This window comes from Prionailurus viverrinus, chromosome C1 (assembly GCF_022837055.1).
Source record: "Prionailurus viverrinus isolate Anna chromosome C1, UM_Priviv_1.0, whole genome shotgun sequence".
Lineage (NCBI taxonomy): Eukaryota > Metazoa > Chordata > Mammalia > Carnivora > Felidae > Prionailurus > Prionailurus viverrinus.
The window spans coordinates 195,577,875-195,602,204 of record NC_062568.1 but is presented as its reverse complement, the minus strand read 5'-3'; the positions used below and the strand labels follow the sequence as shown (position 1 = coordinate 195,602,204).

Below are 24,330 nucleotides of genomic sequence, written 5' to 3'. Positions count from 1 at the left end.
ACCCCATTTAATCAGTACCTCTTGGACTTCACACCAATAAATTACATATCTGCATTTTACCCAGGAACTTTTGGCCTTCAGCACCAAAGGGTTAAGCATACCATTAAGGCAAGTAGCAGGTATTTGTCTGCTGAATGTCCCTGGCGCTTTGACTGGCTTGATTCAGTTCAGTTTACCAGTTCACAGAAACTAGTTCTAGTTCACAGTTTACTAGTTCTCAAAAATTGAGATATATCTTAGAAAATAGGAACGTTTAGTGCATCCATACAATGGTACATTATGCAGCAGGTAAATTGTTTATGCAAAATTCCTAATGGTGTGGGAAGGCACTTAAGATATGTGTGTGGTACTCTCTCACCAGCATGAAACAATATCAACGTGCATGAAGAAAGAGAAAAGAGAAACACACAGAACGGAAGTAAACCAAATGTGAACAGTGAATGGTTCCGTCTGGACGAGAGAACTAAGATTATTTACCTTTTTATTCTAGATTTGTGCTTTTCTCTTATATGCGGTTCTTACTATTGCCTGGGTGTCACTTTTGCAATAAAAAATAAACCTAATAAGGGATTGTAAATTACCACCTACCTCAGTAAAGATTTAAAATATAGTGAACATTTAGGGGCACCTGGGTGGCTCAGTCGGTTAAACATCTGACTTTAGCTCAGGTCATGATCTTGCAGTTCGTGAGTTTGAGCCCGGTGTTGGGCTCTGTGCTGACAGCATGGAACCCGCTTTTGACCCTCTGTCCCCGCCTCTTTCTGCCCCTCCCTCCCCTGCTTGTGCGCGTGTGCATGCTCTCTGTCTCTCAAAAATAAATTAACATTTAAATAAATAAATGAAATATAGTGAATATTTAAAAATGAAATAAAATACAGTGAACATTTGGGGCACCTGGGTGGCTCAGTAGGTTAAGCATCTGACTCTTGATCACAGCTCAAGTCTTGATCTCTGAGTCATGAGTTCAAGCCCTGCATTGGACTCTGCACTGGGTGTAAAGCCTACTTAAGAAAATACATACATATATATATATATATATATATATATATATATATATACACACACACATACATATATACATATATATACGTATATGTGTATATATACATATATACATATATATACGTATATGTGTATATATACATATATACATATATATACGTATATGTGTATATATACATATATACATATATATACACACACACATATATACACATATATATATACACACATATGTATATATATATTTTTATATTTATATATATTTTTATATATACACATATATGTAATTGTCTCTCAGGAAAAGCATCGGTTTTTTTTTTTAAGTTTATTTATTTAGTTTGAGAGAGAGATTGCATGAGTGGGGGACATGCAGAGAGAGGGAGGGGGAGAGAATCCCAAGAGGTCTCTGTGCTGCCAGTGCACAGCCCAACATGGGGCTCGAACCCACGAAACCCCAAGATCATGACTTGAGCCGAAACCAAGAGCCGGTCACTTAACCGACTGAGCCACCAAGGCACCCCAAGAAAGCGTTAATTTAACCTTGAATGTTCACTATATATGTATAACATTCAAGGTTAGATTAACGCTTTCTCTGAGAGACAATGAAAAATTTCCCCTCGTAAGTTTTAAAAATTCCTGAGAGTTTTCCATTTAGCACTTTAAGGTATCTTGCGCATCACGCGGTGTTCATACAGATCGGCGTTTCTTAAACTGGGAATGCTGGTGTCAGCTCACAGGTTTGCTGTAGCTGTTTGGAGAATAGCAGTTCAGAATTTTACAAAATTAAGGGCAGTTATGAAAATCCTGAGGCATTTTTTTTTATTAAAAGAATTTTTTTTTAATGTTTATTGATTTTTGAGACAGAGGGAGACAGAGCATGAGTGGGGGAGGGGCAGAGAGAGAGGGAGACACAGAATCTGAAGCAGGCTCCAGGCTCTGAGCTGTCAGCACAGAGCCCGACGCGGGGCTCGAACTCACGGACCGCGAGATCATGACCTGAGCCAAAGTCGGCCGCTTAACCGACTGAGCCACCCAGGAGCCCCCTGAAGCATTTTTTTAAGTTTATTTATTTATTTTGAGAGAGCAGAAGCAGAGGAGGGGCAGAAAGAGAGGGGGAGAGAGAATCCCAAGCAGGCTCTGTGCTGTCAGCGTGGAGTCCAATGTGGGGCTTGAATTCACAAACTGTAAGATCATGACCTGAGCTGAAATCCAGAGTCGGACACTTAACTGACTGAGCCACCTAGGCGCCCTGAAAATCCTGAAGCATTTTAATTTCACTTCTCTGTCTTGTAATATTAGGTGATTTTATTTTAAAAATAAATAAACTTTATTGAAGTACAACACACATCTGCAAACGTGCACAAATCCCAAGTATACTATTTATGAATTTTCGTAACCCTCGTAGCCACACTGTTCTATTTTTATTGCATTGTCTTTGACAAAATTTCATAATTATACATAAGAAAATATATTGTTGTTCAGGGTTCTATGGTCTCCGGAAGTTACGCTTAAGATATTTTGCTTTTTTGTTCTCGTGATTACATTAACTCTCCGAGTTTTTACATATTTCAAGGAACTCTAAATTTCCATTCAGAATATTGTCGTTATTCTTAGTTCAGGATAGGGAAATTGGCCTTCAGAGATTAAAGATGCAAAAAAGTGAAAACTGCAAAATTATTGACAGCTAGGCTCAGCAGATTTAATTTTTCTTTCATTCCCAACTGCGGCTGGTTGTGTGGAACTTGATTCCTGTGCCTCTGCATATGATACAGCTCAGGTTGCTAATCTGAAGAAGCAGATCAGCAGCCAGCGGTAAGTGTGTCAGGCCTAGAAATCCTAGACCAAGCTGGGAGGGACTTTAGAGGTCATTAGCCCAAGATAGGGAAACTGAGTCCTGGAAGGTTACATGCCTTGCCCAGGGTTGCGGAGTTGGTACCAGCGCTGAATCTAGAATCCTGATCCTCAACCCCATTAGTAAACCACGCTAAGCCTCTATGCTTCTCTTAAAACTCACCCTTTCTACTAAAAATGCAGTCCTCAGACTTTGAAATGGACTTCTCCGGAAAGATGAATAACCTAGCATGTTTTTCAGCCAAACTTCTTAATGGGGATAACCTGACAGCATTGACCTGCTTTGGGTTGCTTCGGGTGAATGAAGGATGGTGTCGGGTTGATACAAATGCCAGTCTGTAATTGTTTAGAGCAGTTCTGGGAGGACATTCATCTGGAATAACCCTGGCAGTAGGGAAAGTATGGCGTGATGTCGACTTGTGACCCCTTCCCTGGGGAGTGAGCTGTGTCAGGAGATCCAGCAGTGTTCTGGAATACTGGGTCTCAAGTCTCTTCCGGGACACAGGGCAGGGGGACAGGCTACTGTTCCTGGGCAGTGGCCATCGATGGCTTACGACTTTTTTGCTTTTGAGATTTTGTTTCAGGTGACGAAAGGTAGATCGGTAAATAAAGCTGCTCTTTGGTTTTCTAAGGGAGGCCAGGCAACATATGTTTAGTACGTGCTGATCACTGTGGCGGGCCCTGGGGACTTAGTGCTTAACAAAACATGGCTGTAAGGACTTCGTCTGTGGGGCCAGCCGTTCCGGGGAGAGATCACCACTGCCATCCGGAAATCTCGGTTCTGTTGGAATATCAGATCAGTGAAATGCACAAGGGTCTCATCGTAGCAGACTGACTTTTGCCCGCCTGTTTGTCAGAAAGGATACCCTCTCAGTCCCACATGGCGGCCAACCTCGGCCTGACCTTCAGTGCCACCCTCCACAGTCCCATCCACCAGACCCTTTCTGCCCTTTCTCACTTCTTCCCAGAGTCCAGGCTTTCCTCAGAGGTCAGGCTCGTTCCGTCCCCAAGCATCTGTGACCGTCCTTACTTTTGAGTATGTTTTCCCCTTGTTTAGAATGCCCCCTTCCCCTCTTCTACTTCTCTAGATCCTGCCCAGCCTTCGAGGCCCAACCTGGTTCTCATCTTCTCTTGTCAGCGCTCCTGTGGCACTTGCACCCATACCACGGGGAGATGACAGAGCCACAGCTCAGCCTGCTGAAGGAGAGAATGGGCTCTGGAGCCTGCATAACCGTGGGCTGGAACCTTTCCTGAATCTAGACTTCTTCATCCGTAAAAATGGGAGTCATAATCTACCCTTAGCCCACAGTTGTGTGTACTAAATGAGTTCGTAGCATTAAAGCCTGTAGAACAATGCCTGGCGCGTAAGTTCTCATTAAATTTTAGTTATCATTCCTTCTCGCATATATTTAATCACGGCCTTCCTTGCGTTAAGTGTTTAATCACTTTAAGTAGCTGCTTATTGGCCCCTAGTGAAATTATAAAGCCCTCTCATGAAGAAAGAATCCTGATTTTATACTTTCTGTTGACGCTTTTCAGTCCTACGTGTGCATATAAGAGTTCCCCAAGACGTATCGCTTAAAGCGAAGCTATTACTGTATTAAAGAAAACAGATGGAGCCAACGTAAGAAACTGAAGAGAGAAGATAGGCTTCAGTTCACTGATGGAGTTTGCTTATGATTCTCAGAGCATGTCATTTGTTCTTTTTTTCGTTGTTGTTGAGTCTTGTGAGTCCTGCTGTCATAGTCACCGGAAGTGTGAACATCATTTAGCAAAGACGCGAGTAATTTCAGAGGTTGTCTTAGACACTCCTCTAGGCCCGTGGTGGGAGGGAGTCTCAGACGGTAAATTCTGCTCTATCAGAATATACCAGGGCAGGTGGGTCATAAGCTGGTTGTTACTAATACATCCCCCTTGCTGAGGGGCAAAGGAAATTCACCAGGGTGTGTGGGTGTTGCAGGGGGAAGGGTTGCGGGGGAACCCAAGCCTTCAGCCACCCTCCCTCTGTCTTTCCTTCCTCCTTCGTTAGCAGCTCAGGAACTCACAAGCACCTCACCTGTCCGTGTTCACAAACGTTTGGAGGAAACCCACAGTTACTCTCTGGTGGTGGGAAGAGGCGGGGGCCCAGGCAGAAAGAAGCACTCCATAGAAAGCCTGTCGCAGGCAGGCATCCCGGTGCTGGCAGGAGCCACCGAAGGGAGGGGTCTTCTGCCCTGTGCCCGGCGGTCTGGGACTTGAGCCAGGCTCTCCCGCAGAGGCCCGTGTGTGTCCTTTCCGCGATGAAAATGCCACATTTCTCCCTCTCCTAGGCTGGAACAAGATATTAAAAAGTTAAAGGCTGATCTGCAGGCCAGCAGACAAGTGGAACAGGAGCTCCGCAGCCAGATCAGCTCCCTCTCCAGCACCGAGCGAGGGATCCGCTCAGAGATGGGCCAGCTCCGGCAGGAGAACGAGCTGCTGCAGAACAAGTACGTGCGCCGCGCGGGCCTTCGGTCGGGAGCCAGGCGGCCGCACCGTCTGTGGCTTGGAGCACAGGATTTGTGATGACGGAGGGACCTGGCAAGGGGGGTTTTCGATGAAATGTTTAAAATGCTCGATTTAGTATTAGGTAGCCAACATAGTATAAAATCTATAAAAACTTACTACATTGCAACCAGTTTATTAATATTACTATTTTTTGCTCATTTAATAACTTCTTCGCTTAGTTTAAAATAGTTATTGCGCCTTTGTGATAATATCAGTAAAAGTGACGAGAAGTAGTTCTGCTACAATGTGAAAATCTTGCTCCTTTGAATGAAAGTTTCCAGGGGAATAATGCACTCTATTTACCTTCATCTCTGGAACTCAAAAATGACATGGAACCTTGATTTTATTTGAAGAGGCAAGCAAAAAGCCAGCTCTTCTGTGTGAATTTGTTTATGCTTCCCATTGATTCATCCTGGAACTTCTTCTTGACTCAATATGAATATGTCATTTTTTTTTATTTTCTTCAGTCTCTGCAGTGTGTGCCTGGGGTAGTGATTACTATTCTAGGCTGTGGGCTTTCCCCATTGAAAGAGAAGTCCTTCGGCATTTTTGAACAGCATAACTCAAGCGTTACAGCTTGTTATAAGCAAATAACTTCTCCATTGCTTCTGGCTCACATGTGGGATGGAGAACATCTCACCTTACACTGATATACTGAGATAAACTCACCTTATATTGATAGGTAAAGCTGGGGGTGGTGGGAGGCAGGGAAGGGACTATGGCTAAAATTTCTGTCTGAAATGAAGCACCGTGTGACTCTAACTCCAGGATCTATTTTGGGATCCTCAGAAAACATCTCACAGCTGGAAAGGAAAGGCTGTATTCAGGCAAAGAAAAACCTCCCCTTTCCACCCTTGACCTCAGTTTCAGTGGGGCTGGATAAAGTTTCTTCAAGGTGCTTTGGGGCACTAGACTTAGTTCTACAACTATCTTTCCCTCTGATGGAAACTTGTTTTATGCTTCTTTTCTGGATTACCTTCTGTAGATCACTTACCTTAACAGGCTAGGTCTTACTCTGTATCTTGGTAGGCAACCTCTCTGTTGATGTTTTGGAATTGTTAAATAATAACAACATTATGTTTTTCCTGGGATCTCTGGGAGCTGACTCTTATGATTTGCTGTTCAAAAGAGGAGCCATGTTTCTCCAGGGTTCCGAGTGGGCATTTCTAATTACAAAACTCTATGATAATCATTTCCATATAGATTACATAATGCTGTGCAAATGAAGCAAAAAGACAAGCAGAATATCAGCCAGCTGGAGAAAAAGCTAAAAGCTGAGCAGGAAGCCCGGAGTTTTGTAGAAAAGCAGTTAATGGAGGAGAAAAAAAGGAAGAAGTTAGAAGAAGCCACTGCTGCCCGGGCCGTTGCATTTGCTGCTGCGTCGAGGTATGTCTGTGTCACCCGAGCGCTTCCTCCGAGGTTGGCCTGCCTTGCAGCAAGACAGGCATGGGGATTTGAGGCCTTGGGCAGGACTGGAATAGAGCGATCGTGCAGGGATAGGTGGCCACCGAGCACTGTTGCATGAACTGGCCAAGCCCCGTCTGTGCAACTCGCACTGGCTTGTAACAGCTTCGTCCTTTGGCGACCTCATCGATGGAGTGGGAGGAGGGACTCACCATGGTTCCCGCACCCGGGAGCAAAGTGCTGCTTGTAAATGGGTTTCCAGTCACTTTGTGTGTGGCCAGTAACTACTAAACGCTTGGAGAGATTCCAGTCTGGGATTTTATTCCCTTTATAGAGCTGTCGCTACTCTCTACTCTCAGGTGTGTGTGTTTCTGGAGTTTTTATCTTAAAATAGAAGATAGGGAAAATGTTGCTTGCCCAAGTACTTTGTACTGATCGCTCCTGTCTTTGTTGGATATCAGCAAACTGTCAAATGAACTGGAAAAGATGAAAGGAAACTTAGGTCACTATTAGATATCATTGAATTTGTGGAGTGAGGAGAACTGGGGACTACTTCTACACCATTGAAAAGGACGTAAGGATTCCAGAAACTGATATGTAATTGCCACCTGAATTCCAGCAAGGAGAGAAGATCGTTTAGAGAACTCTTGGGCGGGGGTAGAGCGCTGGCAGCGGAGGGGAGGGGGTGCTCTGCTTCACTTTATCACTTTTTCCCTTCTGTGTCTGTTTTGACTAGTGAATTCCATCTGTGTGTAGGGGTCAGTTATGGGTTTACAGTTGCAGAGCGAGGGTAAACTATTATTTATTTCATTTTAAGTCTTGACCCTAATTTGTGTCTACGTGATACATCTCTACTGTCGTTCTTCCTTAAGTTTTGCTCTTTGCCTTACACATGTTAAAAGCCTTCTCTTGGGCTCTGTAGAATAACTGATGGACCATCGTTTCGCATTTAAGGAAATAATAGCCAGAGAGAACTCTTTCCTCCTGTGTGAGCCCGCCACCCCCAGTAGACTCTCTAGTGCACGTAGCTGAGCTCACTTGGCCCATCAGCGTCTATACAGACTCACAAGACACTTTACGAGCCTGCCTAGCACGTGGGGGTTTTGTTTATTCATTTGTTTAAAGATTTGTAAGCACAGACTTCTGAAAAAAGCCCAAGTTTCTGAAGCACTGACACTGGCAGGAGATTTTTCTGAACAGTCACCTGGTGTGGCTTGTGCTGTCCTTAATTCGTCCAGCACCTACCCTGAAAAAAAAGTCCACTGAGGAGGATATGACAGTCCCTTAACCAAGTTGCTCAGTGCCTGATGCCTGAGACTCAGGACCTTGGTTTCAGTCTCTTCCCTGACTCCCTTTCGCTTCCAGTCAAGCCTGTTTGCTTTGGTCTTCCCCTTAGATGGCCCTTGTCTGCCATCCCTTCCGTAGAGGCCGTCTGTATTCCCGAGTAAATCTCCAGGTGTAAGTCTCTCGCTGGACCTTCCTTTTTGGTAGGCACAGGACACCTGCTTTCTCCATCTGGCTGTGTCTGTGATGTAAATGCTTAATCAGCTTCAGAGTGGCCATTGCCATCACCTTTTTTAGTTTGTCCTTATTACGGCCCTGAGAAGCAGCCTGATGCTGTGGCAACTTCATGATTCCAGGAAGGTGAACTTGCCAATGCATAGACCCTCAAAAGTGAAAACTTTTTAGCTCACTGCCCCCTGCTGGAGACAGCACTTGCCCGGGGCTCTCTTACTCAGCTCCTGGGCACCGCCTCAGGTCACGTGGTCTGGTGGAAGCTGGCTGCGTTAGGAAGCTGGAAAACCTCACTTCTCATCCCAGTTCTGAGAGCTACCAGCGAGGTGGTGTTGGACTAGTATTATATCTGTGTGGTCTCAGTTTTCTTATCTGGAAAATGGGACAATATGTCCTGCCCTTGCAAAGAAGGCAGAATGGGTAAAGTACCTCACTTTATGCCTGGCTTATATTAGATACCCAATTAATGATAATTATTTTAGATCATTGTTGAAACAATCAAGGAACAGAGAATGAGCAGACTGAGCCAAAAACTAAAACCTGACAAACTCCGGAGTAGAAGAGAAGTATCAGTCCTGCAGTGTAAGTAAACCAGATAGTCTTTTAAATCCCTTTCTTTCCTTCTCTTTTTTTTCAAAAGGGGGGAGTGCACCGAAACCTTACGGAATCGGATCAGAGAATTAGAAGCAGAGGGCAAGAAGCTCACGATGGACATGAAGGTGAAAGAAGACCAGATCAGAGAACTAGAACTGAAAGTTCAGGTACGGGGGGCACAGAGGACTTTCTCGTACTTGGGTTCCTCTTCTGCGTTAGCTGTGTGCTCACTGCTGCAGTGTGGAGATGGTGCCTTTTGATAAAAGGCCAAATCCCACCACCTCGGAAAATCTCTGAAGGCCAAAAAGAAGCTCTAGCCTCATGCAGCTCGTTCAAGTCATATTTAATTAGCTGGATTCTAACACAACCAGGAATGCTGATGGTCCTTTGACACGGTTTATACCAGAATTTGACTTCCTGTAGATTCATCTCATTCTTTCAGGTTATAGGCCAGACTAGTGATCTTTGGAACGTGTCTGCCTCTTCTTAGCCCTAAACCTCTGTCCATCACCAGGGAATTCACCGTACTGGATGGCTCTGCACCTTGCAGATTGCAGTTCTGAGCAGTGCATGAGAGGAAAAGCTGCCAGTGCTATGGACACAACCAGTTTTCTGACCCATGTGGACTTTAGCCAAGTATTTGGCATCGGTTCTGCAAAGGGACATTTAAAAGTAGTGTTGGGGGCGCCTAGGTGGCTCAGTCGGTGGAGCGTCCGACTTCGGCTCAGGTCACGATCTCGCGGTCTGTGGGTTCGAGCCCCACGTCGGGCTCTGTGCTGACTGCTCAGAGCCTGGAGCCTGCTTCCCATTCTGTGTCTCCCTCTCTCTCTGCCCCTCCCCCGCTCATGCTGTCTCTCTCTCTCTCTCTCTCTCTCTCTCTCTCTCTCTCTCTCTGTCAAAAATGAATGTACATTAAAGAAAAAAAAAGTAACGTTAGGGTCCCTGGGTGGCTCAGTCGGTTAAGCATCCGATTCTTGATTTCAGCTCAGGTTGTGATTTCACAGTTTGTGAGATCGAGCCCCACATCGAGCTCTGCGCTGACAGCGAGGAGCCTGCTCGAGATTCTCTCTCTCTCTCTCTCTCTCTCTCTCTCTCTGCCCCTCCCCTACTTGCACATGCATACACTCTCTCTCTCTCTCTCAAATAAATAAACTTAAATTAAAAAAAAAAAAGGGAAGTCGCTAGAGTAGGTGACACAACTTGGAGACCAAGCCCAAAGTGTGTAATAAAAGTGGCAGCACAAATGGATGGGACAGTGAGGATCAGTCAGAAAAAGGCTTTGGGACAGTTAAGTGACCAGGAAAAAAAATTAGAAGCTCATCTCCTACTACACAAAAAGAAATTCCAGATGAAGGGTTGAATTCGGGGTGAAAAGAAGCATTTTGTTTTAAACTGAGTGAAAATATACTAGAATTTATTTGATCTTGAAACCGGGAAAAATGTTCTAAACGAAAATAATGGGGAAAAAATCACAAAACAAAAAAAAACAAATCAAAAAAATCCATTGAGGGGGGTACAGGTATTGCAACAAATATAAGGAATTAATACTCTTGATATGTAAGTAGCTCATAAAATTGGTTAAGTGAAGCTCAGTTGGAAAAATAGGCGAAAGATGTGAACAAATAATTTACAGAAGAAAAAGAAATGGCTGAAAAGAACATAAGGATATAGCCTCATCAATCACCAAAGACCTATAGATTAAAATTAGATATCATTTCTTTCCTGTAGAAATTTCTTTTTATTTTTTTAATTTTTTTATGTTTATTTACTTTTGAGAGAGAGCGAGAGAGACAGCATGAGCAGGAGAGGGGGAGAGAGAGAGGGAGACACAGAATCTGAAACAGGCTCCAGGCTCCGAGCCGTCAGCACAGAGCCCGACACGGGGCTCGAACTCACGAACCGCGAGATCATGACCTGAGCCAAAGTCGGACGCTGAACCGACAGAGCCACCCGGGTGCCCCCGTTTCTTTCTTTTTTTTTTTTTTTTTTTAATGGCATTATATTTGGCATACAATGTGACTTTAGTTGCAGGTGTACAACGTAGTGATTGCACACAACTCTGTACATCATGCTGTGTTCAATGCAAGTGTCCCCATACAACACTAGGGTGTAGTTGCAGTACCTCGACTGTATTCCCTATTCTGTACCTTTTTATCCTTGTGACTTATTTATTCTGAACTAGAAGCCTATACCTCTCACTTCACCCCTCACCCATTTTGCCCACCTCACAATCCCCTTACACTCTGGCAACCACCAGCTCTCTGTATCTTTGGGTCTGTTTCTGCTTTCGTTTGTTTCTTTGTTCATTTGTTTTGTTTTTCAGATTCCTTGCATCAGTGCCGTCACGTGATACTTGTATGTCTCTGCCTTATTTCACTTAGCATAGTGTCTTCTAGGTCCATCCATGTTGTCCCAAATGGCAAGATCTTGTTCTTTTTTATGGCTGAGTAATATTCTTCTCTGTGTGTGTGTGTACAAATACATATCACATTTTATTTATCCACTCAGCTCTTGATGGACCCTTGGGTTGCTTCCATGTCTTTGCTCTTGTAAATAATGCTACAAAAACACATAGGGGTGCATGTTTGGTGTTTTTGTTTTCTGTGGGTAAACACCCAGGAGTAGAATTACTGGATCATATGGTATTTCTACTTTTAATATTTTGCGGAACCTCCATACTGGCTGAACCAGTTTACATTCCCACCAGCAGTGCACAAGGGTTCCTTTTTCTCCACATCCTCACCGACATTTGTTATTTCTGGTCTTTTTGATACTAGCCTCTCTGACAGGTATAAGGTGATTTTGTTATTTTGCCTTTTTCTGACGATTAGTGATGTTGAACATCTTTTCGTAGTTATGTCTTCTGTGGAAAAATGTCTACTCAGATCCTCTGCCCATTTTTAATCAGATTGGGTTTTTTTTGGTTTTGAGTTCTGGAAGTTCTTTATATATTTTGGATATTAACCCCTTAATATCTCTTTTGCACATATCTTCTCCATGTAGTAGGTTGCCTTTTCATTTCGCAAAAGTATTTTGGTGTAGTCTCAATAGCTCATTTTTGCTTTTATTTTCTTTATCCCTTGTGAAATTAGCAAAGAATTTTTAAATGATAATATCAGCCTGGGTGAGGGTAATAGAAACAGGCCTCATAATTGCTGGCAGAAGTGTAACTTTCTGGAAAAGTTCATATACTTTTTAAGTATTTCCCTCTTCAGAACCCTTGCCTAAGATAAACATTTTAAAATCTCATCATTGATTGATAAACAAAGATGTTCATCATAGTGGTATATAAATGAAAACAAAATCTTAACAAAGGGAGATTCATTTAATAAATTATGGTACATATACAAGAGTATTATATAGCCGTTAAAAATTACATTTTCAAAAACCAGTTGATTTAAAAAACTATACAAAACTACATATGGTGTGATCTCATTTATGCTAAAAGATATACATATGCTTCTAAAAGACTAAAAATATATAAAGTTTCTTATGCTGTCAGGAGTTTGAGTAATTTTCATTTTCTCCTTTGAACTTTAACATATTTCTAATTCTCCGTAAGAAGTTTGGATTTCTCTTAAAATGAAAAAATTAAAATATCTGTATGTGTGTATATTTATACTTATATTTAAATATATGTATTTATTGGCTACGTTACCAGTTGTTTTAAGTGGGCTTACTCTGCAGTATGTCCTATCAAAATAATGAACATTTTTTATAACTTTTTAGTGCAGATTGAGAGTAGACTTTGGCAAATTGATGACAGCATTACAGCAGCATTTGCAACTGGCGGCAAGGAAAAAGTTCTTTGTACGTTCTGAGTTAGGCTTGTAAGAAAGTGTTTTATTTGGAAACAGAGTCCACTGTTACTAGAAACAGCCCAACGCCATCAAATTCATCTACTAAGATAGTTTTGTATGTCATATCGTCATATAAATACACTTTTCACTCCCTCTAAGTGGTAAGATTCTTAACCCATGAAACACCCGGATTCTGTATTCTAGGGGCCAGGTCAGTAATAGTGGGATTTTATTTGTGATTTCAGGCTAATTTGTAGACATCGATGCCAAAACTATCTTGTAACATCTTGCTGCTTTGATGATGTTGATAGGAGCTTCGGAAGTATAAGGAAAATGAGAAGGACACTGAGGTGTTAATGTCAGCCCTCTCGGCCATGCAAGACAAAACACAGCACCTGGAGAACAGTCTGAGCGCAGAGACGAGAATCAAGCTGGACCTGTTCTCTGCACTGGGGGACGCCAAGCGACAGCTCGAGATCGCCCAAGGTAGGAGAGCAGCGGGCCCCAGAGGAGGTGGTGTGACGAACAATGCACAGGAACACAGCACACGTCCCTTAGAGCTCAGAACCAAAGACATTCAGTTTTCTTGGTTTGTAAGTGCCCGACCTTGACATCTAGGAATTATCACACTAATTCATTCCGCAGACGTATTTTGAGGTGAGAGTATGTCAAGTGCAGGGCACACAGAGAAGAGGATGAGTTTCTGTGCTCAAGGAGTTCACGGTGTTGTTGAAGAAAGAGACAACTGCGGAGTCACCCAAAGGTGGTGGTGTAGGAACATACCGAGGGGCAGGGACTGAGCCAGTCTGGGAGTTAGAGGGCTGTTTCTCAGGGGAGCTGATGTCTGAGTTGGGTTTTGAATGATGAGCAGGGGTTAGCTCAGTGACGAAGCAGTGTAGGAGGGCGAGGGGCAGAGAGGCATCTGAACAGAAGAAACAGCTTGAGGGAGGCCAGGGAAGCTAGGAAGGCCTGACGCGTTCCAGGCCGCAGCCGGCTGTACATGGTTACGAACGAGGGAGCACTGGGAGCGGCTTCTGGAGAGTAGGCCGTGCACTCCACAGCTACTTCCTGAGGCCCTACTGTGTGCTGGGCACTGCAAGACGCCCCAAGGGGACAGGCAATAACAAGCAGGCATAGAGCGTATCAGGTGCTGATGGATGCAGGGATAAAAATGAGGCGGTATCCAGGCAAGAAGTGTGTGTGTCTGTGTGGGGCCACTAGTTTGACACGGTGGTCGTGGAAAATCCTTTGAAGAGGTAGCATTTGGGCAGAGGCTGAAAGTAAGAGAGTGAGGGAACCACGTAAGTCTAAAATCTCCGGGGAAAAAGCACTTCAGGCCTCAGGAGCATAGGCCACAGCCTGAGGGGCGGGTATGGTTGCTGGCGTCAGAGTGGCCGGGCCACATTTGTAGCCCTTGGAAAGAACTTGGGACTTTGCTCTGAGTAACACGGGGAGCTTTGGAAGGCTTCTGAACAGAGGCCTGATACAACCTGATGAAAAGAAATTTAGATTTTGTCCAAGAAACTAATTAGCCAGCATAGATTACTGAAAAAAAAAAAAAAATCAAACAGCTGACTTAGTAGAAGAAGGTTATTTCAACAGGCACTTAAAGAACATTCAAAGCATGCGTACGAGACGCTGAAGGAGAGAGAGTACAGATAAGACACGGTGTGGTGGGGGATCTACTAGGGTGTTCAAACTTTTTGGTCTTGGGGACCCCTTGACACTCTTAAAATTATTGAGTAACCCAAGGAGATTTTTCTCAAGTGGGTTATGTCAATCAGTATTTACTTATTAGAAACTGAAACTTGGGGGCACCTGGGTGGCTCAGTCGGTGAAGCATCCGACTTTGGCTCAGGTCATGATCTCGCAGTCTGTGAGCTCAAGCCCCATCTCGGGCCCTGTGCCGATAGCTCAGAGCCTGGAGGCTGCTTCGGATTCTGTGTCTCCCTCTTTCTCTGCCCTTCCCGGCTCGTGCTCTGTCTCTGTCTCTCAAAAATAAATAAACATTAAAAAAAAATTTGTTTAAAAGAAATTAAAACTTAAAACATGTATTAATTCATTTTCAAATAGCATAATAAACATATAACTTATTTGTTTTTTTTTAATTTTTTTTTTCAACGTTTATTTATTTTGGGGACAGAGAGAGACAGAGCATGAACGGGGGAGGGGCAGAGAGAGAGGGAGACACAGAATCGGAAACAGGCTCCAGGCTCTGAGCCATCAGCCCAGAGCCTGACGCAGGGCTCGAACTCCCGGACCGCGAGATCGTGACTTGGCTGAAGTCAGACGCTTAACCGACGGCGCCACCCAGGCGCCCCATATAACTTATTTGTATGAGAAAGAACTATATTTGCCCAAAACCCCAGAGAAAATTTAATGAGGAAAAATGGCATTGTTTTACTCTGAGCCAATCTCTTTAGTTTCTGGTTCAGTAGAAGATAGTTCGGTTCTCATCCCTGTTTCTACCTTCAGTCTGTTGTAATTTTACTTGCATGTGGTTTCTAGAAGACTCCACTTACCCCCAGGAGGGAATGAATGTGCAGAAGGCCAACGATGTATTAGTATGATCACAAAGATGGTTGGACCCTGTGGGCCCTGTGTACAGCAGAAAGGCCTGTTGCCAGTGGGTAGAGGTGGGGGACTTGAAGGGCCAGAGCAGTGATCAGGGGTGGCTTCACGAGGGAGAGGACATTGAGTGGGCTTTGAAGGATGGATTCTGAGGGCAGAGAATGGCAGGGGAAAGACATTGTTACCTGGGGGGCTCGTGCAAGCAAAGGAAAGAAACGTCCAGATGAGCGGTGGCCTCAGGCTGGAGGACTTGGGAGATGAGGGGGACCGTGAATGAAGCCAAACCAGACTGTGTCTTCCCTAGATTCTTCAGGAGGGACGGGGTGACGTGTTCTGGCCATTATTTTGGAAACGTCTTTCCAATAGCAATGTGAAAGATGGATCTGGAAGGTGAGATTGAGGAGAGGCAGGTAGACTCCCTAGGAGGCTGTGACTGTCTTTTGTCTCAGAGGTGGGGAGTGTGGGGGAGGGAGGGTGGTCCAGACAGGGAGGGAAGGAAAGTGGAGGCACCTGGGGGGATGTGGGAGGATAAAGTTGCTGGGAGCAGAGAAGAAGAACTGAACAGAATCAGGGAACGAGAAGAGAGAGTGACTTTGGTTGGAGATGCTCTGAGTTGGAGTCGTTTCCTGGACACCCAGGTGAGAGATCGTCGTCAGTCGGGGCATTTGGGGTCTCATCTCCAGCGAGAGGGCCCAAACCCCGGGAGCAGGGGGGAATATACAAGTTGTGAAAAGTTAATGGAGCCGTAGGAGGGGCTTGGGATGGCCCAGATGATAGAGCAAGAAGAATGGCAGGTTGGGAGTCGGGCTTATTAATCTGTGGACTCAGAGAAAAGCATTTAGGAAGAAGGTTCCTGGGAATTCTGTTCTAAAGCTGACCTTCTGGGGCGCCTGGCTGGCTCAGTTGGAAGAGCACACCGCTTTTCATCTCGGGTCATGTGTTCAAGCCCCACGTTGGGTTGTAGAGATTACTTAAACTTAAAAAATTTTTTTTGGTTTAAATAAATAAAGCTGAACTTCTGGCCACGCACCGGTTCCTTTGCCCTCCTGGCTCAGCTGGCTGCGAAAGGGGCCACCTCATTTCAGTTGCTCTGATTTGCACTGTGGGAGGACAGCCCCCTGGAGTGCGGGAGCACCTGGTCTCTGAATGGCCAAGGGGAGTTTGGCTTCCCAGCACAGACTGGGCTTCGGTGTCAGCCCAGGAATTCTTGCAAGGAGACAAAAAAGCAAAGAGAACTGCCTTTTTCAAAGCTCTGGGAATGTTTGCATGTTACTGATTAAAAAAATCAAACTTGCATCTGCGTGGGGAAAAAAAAAGGATACAGCAGCTCACAGATGCCGTTAGGTATTTTATTCATCTGAGGCTTATTTTGTTCAAAGGGAAGGAGGATATTTGATGCGAACTTGAAGCTGAGGGGCCACGAAGGAAGTCAGAGCAGTTCCTTTCTACTGCTCTTTGCTGGGCCTTCCCACTACTTCCCTCCCTTGTCAAGCTGAGAATATTCTAATAAGATCCAACTTTGTAATTCAAATCAAACCCCTTGTTGCTTTCCTGCTTCCTACTTTCTGTATCATTTGATTCATCCCAGTTCCAAAATGACTTTCATCTCTACTACATGCTTTTTAAAGATATGTCACTGCGCCCTCTTGCATTTCAAATACATTACCACCTTCTGCAGGACTCAAAATGAGTGCAACTCAAATGCAACCTCTTTTTTTTTTTTTGAAAGCATTTAAATTTCTGAAGTTCTGAAGGGCTACTCCTGAGCGTTCTTCCCGCAGTAGACCAGGGAGCTTCAAAGCGTGATGCAAATTGCGTGGGCTCTGGAACAGTGGTGCCAGGTTTAAATCCTGCTCTACCTCTTTTTTTTTTTTTTTTTAATTTTTTTTTTTCAACGTTTATTTATTTTGGGGACAGAGAGAGACAGAGCATGAACGGGGGAGGGGCAGAGAGAGAGGGAGACACAGAATCGGAAACAGGCTCCAGGCTCCGAGCCATCAGCCCAGAGCCCGATGCGGGGCTCGAACTCACCGCGAGATCGTGACCTGGCTGAAGTCGGACGCTTAACCGACTGCGCCACCCAGGCACCCCAAAATCCCGCTCTACCTCTTAATCACGGAATGACTTTGGGCAGGAGACATAACTTGCAGAGCCTGAGCTTTCTGGGGGGCTGGGCACTAGGGATGTGGCAGCGAACAAAGGGACAAACCCAGCTTCTGCCCTCATGGAGCAGAGGCCACTGGAGATGACGGGCACAGAGCATCACCCAAATGAGTAGTTACAGGAGGTAAAAGAATGTGGTACGTGGGAGTGCAGACTGGAGCCAGACCGCACAGAGTTGAATCCTGGCTCTGTCATTCGGCCTCTCTCTGCCTCAGTTTCCTCATCTATAAAATGGATGATGATGATGATGATGATGGTAATTCCCACATCCTAGAGTCATTGTGATAAGTGAGTTTGTCTATGTAAGCACTTAGAACAGTGCCTGGCGCTTGTGTGTTAGCTGTTGTAATTATTATCCTTATTAGAAGAAAAGGACAAAAGGGAAAGCATGGGATGTGTTGAGAAGCCAGGGATTGGGGGGGTGCGTGCAGGGTCGGGTCTGATTTTAAGGGGAGGGTCAGGGAAAGTCTGGTGAGGAAGTGAAACCTCAGGAGTGAACACAGAGCAGGAGAAGCACAGAAGAGGAAGCGGCCCAAGGCAGGAGTTGGTTGGGTCAAGAAGCTAAGCATAGCGGGGGGAGGGGGGATGCTGGGCGGCCGAGTCAGGTAACGTGAAAGTGTCCAGCAGGTGCAAAGTGGGCCGACAGGCCGAGCGGCACAGTGCCAAGAGGTGGGGACGAGCACACTGTGTCACTCTAGACCCCCCCCCAGTGCAGCCGCTGCCGGGCTTCGTGTGCCTTCTGTAGGGGAACCCGGAGGCCCAGCGTGCGGTGATGGATTCTCAGGCCTCAGGTGTTCTGTATCCCTCGGTCTGACACTCAGATGTCCAGCCTCCCAGAAAAATATTCCCGCTCAAGAGGTGCAGCCGTGGTGCACCCTCTCGGCTGCCGTGGGTGACTGCCGTGCTCCACACGTGGCTCAACGTGTCACTTGTCACCCCTCCATAAACAGAATCCCTTTTTAAACACCTGTAAAACCACGGCCCACAGGCCAGACTGGCCTGCCACCTGTTCTTGTATTCCCCATGGGCTGAGAATGGTTTTTGCATGTTAGAAAAAGGCGGGGGGAGCGCCTGGGTGACTCAGTTGAGCATCTGACTCTTGACTCGGCTCAGGTCATGAGATCGAGTCCCGAGTCGGGCTCCACACTGACAGCACGGAGCCTGCTTCGGATTCTCTCTCTCCCTGTCTCTGTCCCTCCCCCACTGTGCTCCCTGTCTCTCTCTCAAAATAAATCAACTTAAAAAAAAAACACAAAACAAAGTGTGTGGCTCGCAATGCCTAAAATATTTACTGTTTGGCCCTTAACAGGAAAAGTTCCTACCCTTAGAAGCCATCAGAGCTGGAGGCGAACTCACTTGGGATTGGGCCTCCTCGAGGGCATTGTGTTAGAGGGACCCTCCCTTCTCACTCACGGTGGGTCTTTGCTCTTTCAGGACAAATTCTTCAGAAAGACCAGGAAATCAAGGACCTTAAACAGAAGATAGCCGAAGTCATGGCCGTCATGCCCAGCATAACGTACAGCGCCACGACCAGCCCCCTGAGCCCCGTTTCCCCCCACTACTCTTCCAAATTTGTGGAGACCAGCCCCTCTGGACTTGATCCCAATGCCTCTGTTTACCAGCCCCTGAAGAAATGAAGGCCAGCTGTGGCTTTTGCCCAGCCATTTGGTTACCAGAAGGCATCACAAAGGAGCGTCTCTGGCAGTCAAGATAAAAAAAAAAAAAAAAAAAAAAAGTTTATATTGTATTTTGTGGGACTGTATATGTTGTCGTTTTTAAAAAGGGGGGAAAGATAACATCCAAGTCTGATTAGAACTGCCCATCAGTTTTTCTTGTAAATTTTTAGAAGACCTCACAGAACTTTGCAGTTTATTTTTCTCGGCCAACACATTAAAACCATTCTTGGATTTCAAGTAGCCCGTTTTGCCTTTTATGTATTCTTACAGTTTCCTCTTGAAGAAAACAGACAAACAAACAAAAGCAGGGTTTTTGCTTCCCAATCCTTTATTTTTGTTCGGTTTTGTTCTTAAATAAGCAACAAAACCTGCACGTTGGATTCACGTGGGATGCTAACAGAAACGTTTCTTTTTTAGAGTGGAAGGGTTAATAACCTCACACAGCTTTGCTCTCATAGCTGCATTACCCAAGATGATTATTGACATGACAGAAAACAAAAGGTGATTACCCCTCCGAGGAGCAGACCGACCCCAGGAGTGTCCCGTAAGCCCAGGGGAGCCAGGTGATGGGACTTAGCTCTCGAGCGTCCCTGGGGTTGAGTCTGAAATGCTCCTATCCCCCTCGGGTGTGCAGTCCTAGAAAATCGCTAGCAGTGCCTTGGGAAAAGACATTTCAAGAGGAAACTTGATGACTTAGTAAACTATCTTCCCCCTTCCCCGCCATCTGTCTTCTCTCTGTGTCGAGCTCACTGCGGATCCTGCCGTACAACTGGCGTGTAGCTGGGCTCTTGGACGCCACCCCGGCTGCATCCCGTGTCCTCTCAGAGAAAGCACCCGGGTGTTCTGGACTTCTCGAGGCAAGCACCTGGGGGCGGGGAGCCGGGCCGTGTGTGTGTGTGTGCCACAGACCTGCAAAGACAGCCAAGGAAAGCTGCAGTTCCGGGTTCGGGTTTGTTGGGTTTCGTTTTTTAATCTCCTTTCGTTTAACTGTGCTTTTCCTCTCTTCATCATCTTGTGTTGGATGATTTAAAAGAAACTTGACTATTCCTCAGCTCTTGTGCCAAGGAGGGTTTGTTGTTTTTGTTTTTGTTTTTAAGAGTTTTAAACTCAAAACTCTGCACAAAGATTTCGGTTTCAAGTGTATATTAGACACTGGTAGAAAAGTGTTTGCACTGGCCACTTTTGGAAGTGTTTAAGAATCCGGGGAGGGGGGAGGGGGGAGGGCCGGGGAGAGGGAGGGCCGAGGCAAAATTGTATTGGGAAACTAGGAAAATTAAGGAACCAAATAGATTGGTTTTGCTTCCTTGCCATGGATTCTGGAAGGACACCGTTCTTCTCAAATTTCCTGTCAATTGGCATGTACGTCATATTTAAAGCAGATTAAGTGGGACGCGCAAGTCAGCAAAATCGAAGTATTAAAAAGAATCATCCTTTTAATCACAGATCTTATTTGGGGGTAAGAAAAAATAAAAAAAACTTCTAGCTTTAGCCAGGTGTGCATGTTGCTGCCACTTTGCATTTTTGAATCATCTTGTGTAATTGTCACCATGGAAGTGTTAACTCAGAACTGTCATAGGTTTTTTTCGTCCTTGTGCAAAAACATGGAAAATTGTCACTGACTTTGTGTTGAGGTTTCCCCCACTTTGCTGCCTTTTGGGACACTATTTTCGTTAAACACTTGGTCTTGGCTGCATTCTTTTTTTTTTTTTTTTCTTTCCTGTGGGGTTCAAAAGAATAAAAACATTTTCTTACAGATAAAACTAGTTTTCTGCCTTTGTAAACTTTGCAGGAGGGACCACAAGGTAGATTGTTCTGAATGGGCCTTCGATGGTCGCCCTTGCTCTCTCCCCATCCCGGGCCCTGTCAGGGGGCAGTGCCCCCCCCCCCCCCCGCCCCCCGTGTGGTGGGGCAGAAACAGGATTTGGGATGAATCCATCCAGGGTCTCAAGTTGGTTTTAGTTCTAGTCCAATTTAAGACGTATCCATACTCATTCTCCCTCCCACCCTCCTCCCTCCCTCCCTCCTTCCCTCCCTCCCTCCTTCCTGGTCCATCCCTGCCCACTTTCTTTCTCCCTGGCTTCCTATGAGAACCAAGGCTGACCTGTTTTCTGGTACAACCCTCCTCTCCTGAAAAGGCAAGTCAGGGGTGGGGTTGGAAGGGAGTTGGCAAGGAAATACCGAGAGCAAATTTCCTTCCCGTTTTCCAGAATCTTTGGGGCCGCTTTGTGACCGACAGCCTGTTGGGTTTCCTATCTGCTCTAGATCCTGCGCTGACCTCCAAGGTAGCCACTTCTAAACCCTCCCTTGTTTCTAGAAGCTTTGTTTTCATCTTCTGACAAGCCAGCCTCCTCTCTTGGTCCCTGCTTTCCTCTCTTGGCCATTGTTACAACTGATCTTGGCTCCAGTTTTGGAAAATTCTGCTCTTGGCACCTCACCCTCTGTCCCCGTTGCTGCATGGCCTTCCTGAGTCTCAGCCACTTAGGCTCTTGCCGATACACCACACTTCATACCGTGAGCAGAGCTCCTCGGGGGAAGCACCTTGGCCTGGCCTTGGCCTTCGCCTTCCCGCAGGAACGTGTCTGCCCACGGCATTCTCACCGGCACGTTCTTTTACACCAAGAAAGTCTCCAGTTGTTGTCTTTGTTGTTTTAGGCCCATGACAAAGGGGTTCCGCTTCTGAATACACTAAACATTCGTTACGTGCCATAAAGCCGTGTTTGCCATTCTGGATGGTTAAATATTTACAGAAGGGGCAGGGCTGAGTGTGTTTTGACTGGCCGAATAACCTCTCTTTATTGCCATCCTCCAACCTGACCAGGAAATAGCCACCGTGCGTCCATTCTCTGTGACAGTCTTTCCAGGGGATCCTATAAAGTGAGAAGGAACAGTTCCTCGGGGCTCGGGGCCTGAGGGGAGGGAATCGTCCTTCCTCCTCCCATCCCAGCTCGCCAGCCTCACCTGGCTGTACTCATGGGGCCGTGGCGAAAGCCACCTGGGAGGGCCGAACATGTCTAACAGCTGCTATCCGGCTGCTGCTTGCGAAATTCACAGCACGCTAGAGGGAGCCGAAGAGGTAAACCGGAAGCCCCCCGGGAGCCAGTCCAGTGAAGGGCATAGTAAACTGTTTTCCAGGCGGCCCGTGGCAGCTACAAGGACCTCTGAGCCGGTAAGTGCCTGGTCTAGTTGCTCTCTTTGCCGCTGAGCTGGCCTCCTCCCAGGCTTGCTGCACCTGCCCGAGGGCACCGCTCTCTAAAGGCCCCCGTCTGCCCCAGGCCACGCAAAGCCCTCTAAAGGCCCCCGTCTGCCCCAGGCCACGCAAAGCCCGGTGGCTTAGGCAAGCCCTCTAGACTGGGATCCAGTTCCGTGACCTCCCGCAACCTCTCTGGGGTGGGTGCGGTGTCCTCACCTTTAAGAAGGAGTATTGTTCCTGGTCGCCCTGCTGGCCCTGCTGGCTGGAAGGAGTTGCTATGGGAACTGCGAACTACCCAGGGCCTCCCCCTGCAAGTCCAGAACTGCAGCAAGGAGTCGTGGTGGGGCAGGGAGCTGGCAGAATTCCTGTTCCTGGGGCCAGCTGCGTCCCCCACAGCACCCTGGGAGCTCTCCCCAGCCCCCACCCCACCCCACCCCACCCAGCCGAATCTGCATTTTAACAAATCTCCAGGTGATTTGGTCGCTTTGCAGTGTTAATTGTTTAGAAGCCTAACCTGAAGACCAAAGCACTGTCTCTTCTAGTTCAGAAAAAGCCAACTCTCAGGCTTTGAAAATTCAGTCAAGGGCTTAGTAGATGCGCGGGGAATGGGGGGGGGGGGCGCCTGGGTGGCTCAAGTCATGATCTCGCGGTTCGTGAGTTCGAGCCCCACATGGGGCTCGCTGCCGTCAGCGCCTGCTTCAGATCCTCTGTCCCTCTGTCTCTCTGTCCCTCCCCCTCTCGCGCTATCAAAAATAAACATATATAAAAGAAAAGAGCCTAGTCGATGAGTAAGCTGGAGATGATGGGCCCTGAGCTTTATACATTTTGCTTATTTTGTTTATTATTCCCCTCCCCCATCGGGATGTAAGCTCTGTGCGGGCAAGGGTTTTCATCCGTTTATTTACTGCTGTGACCGAGAACAATGACTGCTACATAGTAGGTGCTCAGTAAATGCGTGTTGAATGAATAAGGCTAATCAATGGGTTAGACGTGTTAACCTGAAAGACCGCCTCTTAACAGCGTCCCTGTAACAGTACCGTGAGAATGTCAGCGTGCACGGAACGGTTTCTAGAAGATGGGACAATTTACCATGACATCTTACATCTGCCCGTGTCTCGTTTCTGCCGAATCCTTGTTTTCTTGTCAGATTTTCTCGACAAACGCCTGCTTGACTTCGCCAGGGGCAGGGATTTCCTAAACAGCCGAGTGCGCAGAGGACGCTCACTTCTCCGTCAGGGAAACCTTGCCGCAGGGAACCTGCTGGGCCCATCCATCCGTCCAGCCACCCATCCATCCGTCACCCAGTTGGAGCCTTAGACCGATTTCCCCCAGTTCTGGCACAGCTGCGTCTTGAGTCAGTGTGGGTTTTTCATTTTGGCAGTGATCGGACTATAAAGCGTTTCCTCCAGGAAGGTTAAAAGGACTTTTGAGGGGCTTCTTCGATCTGTCTAAGGAGGCCACACTTCGCTGCTGGCCTCCTTTCCTCTCGGGCTCCTTTGTCCCTGCTCTGTTCCTGTCTCAATGCTTGCTTTTCATTCCTCCGCCTTTACCTGAGGGAGCACTTACGTTCCCTCAGCTTCTGGAATGACCCCTGCCAGTGTACCTCTGAGCTCTGGCCTAAGAATCCCGGGCCTAGTTCCACACAGTGCGTTGTGGCCTTTTAAGCCCCACTGGGGAAGCCTGGACGGGTTTGTTCACTCTGGGAGCCCCGCCTGCCCCCAGGCACCTTAGGATGGAGAGGGAGGCCACGCGGCCTGCGGCCAGGGACCTTTAGGAGCTGGTTTGGCCTGGCGCCCGCCCCTGCAGCACCAGCACGTCGTCAGCATTGCCCTCCCGCTTGTCCTCACAGGCCGACGCTGTTTGACACGCCCTCCGGTCCCAGGCCTGTACTTACCTAGAACAGTGGTTCTCACACTTCAGGGTTCATCAGAACCCCCCAAATGGCTTGTTAAAACCCAAATTGCAGGGTCCCACCCCCAGCGGTTCTGATTCCGGAGGTCCGGGGAAACGGACCTGGAACGGTGTGTTTCTAACAAGG

General features: G+C 46.5%; 1 protein-coding gene across 1 annotated transcript in view; it reads left to right on the top strand.

Annotated features, from left to right (window-relative positions):
• Window positions 1-20,862, top strand: part of MACO1 (macoilin 1) — a 65,086-nt gene extending 44,224 nt beyond the window's left edge. Inside the window, exons 7-11 of the mRNA XM_047872696.1 lie at window positions 5,163-5,321; window positions 6,583-6,765; window positions 8,939-9,059; window positions 13,004-13,178; window positions 18,861-20,862. Coding sequence (XP_047728652.1) covers window positions 5,163-5,321; window positions 6,583-6,765; window positions 8,939-9,059; window positions 13,004-13,178; window positions 18,861-19,063 — 841 coding nt within the window. The 3' untranslated portion in view covers window positions 19,064-20,862. The remainder of the gene's footprint in view (window positions 1-5,162; window positions 5,322-6,582; window positions 6,766-8,938; window positions 9,060-13,003; window positions 13,179-18,860) is intronic.
• Window positions 20,863-24,330: the final 3,468 nt, after the last annotated feature.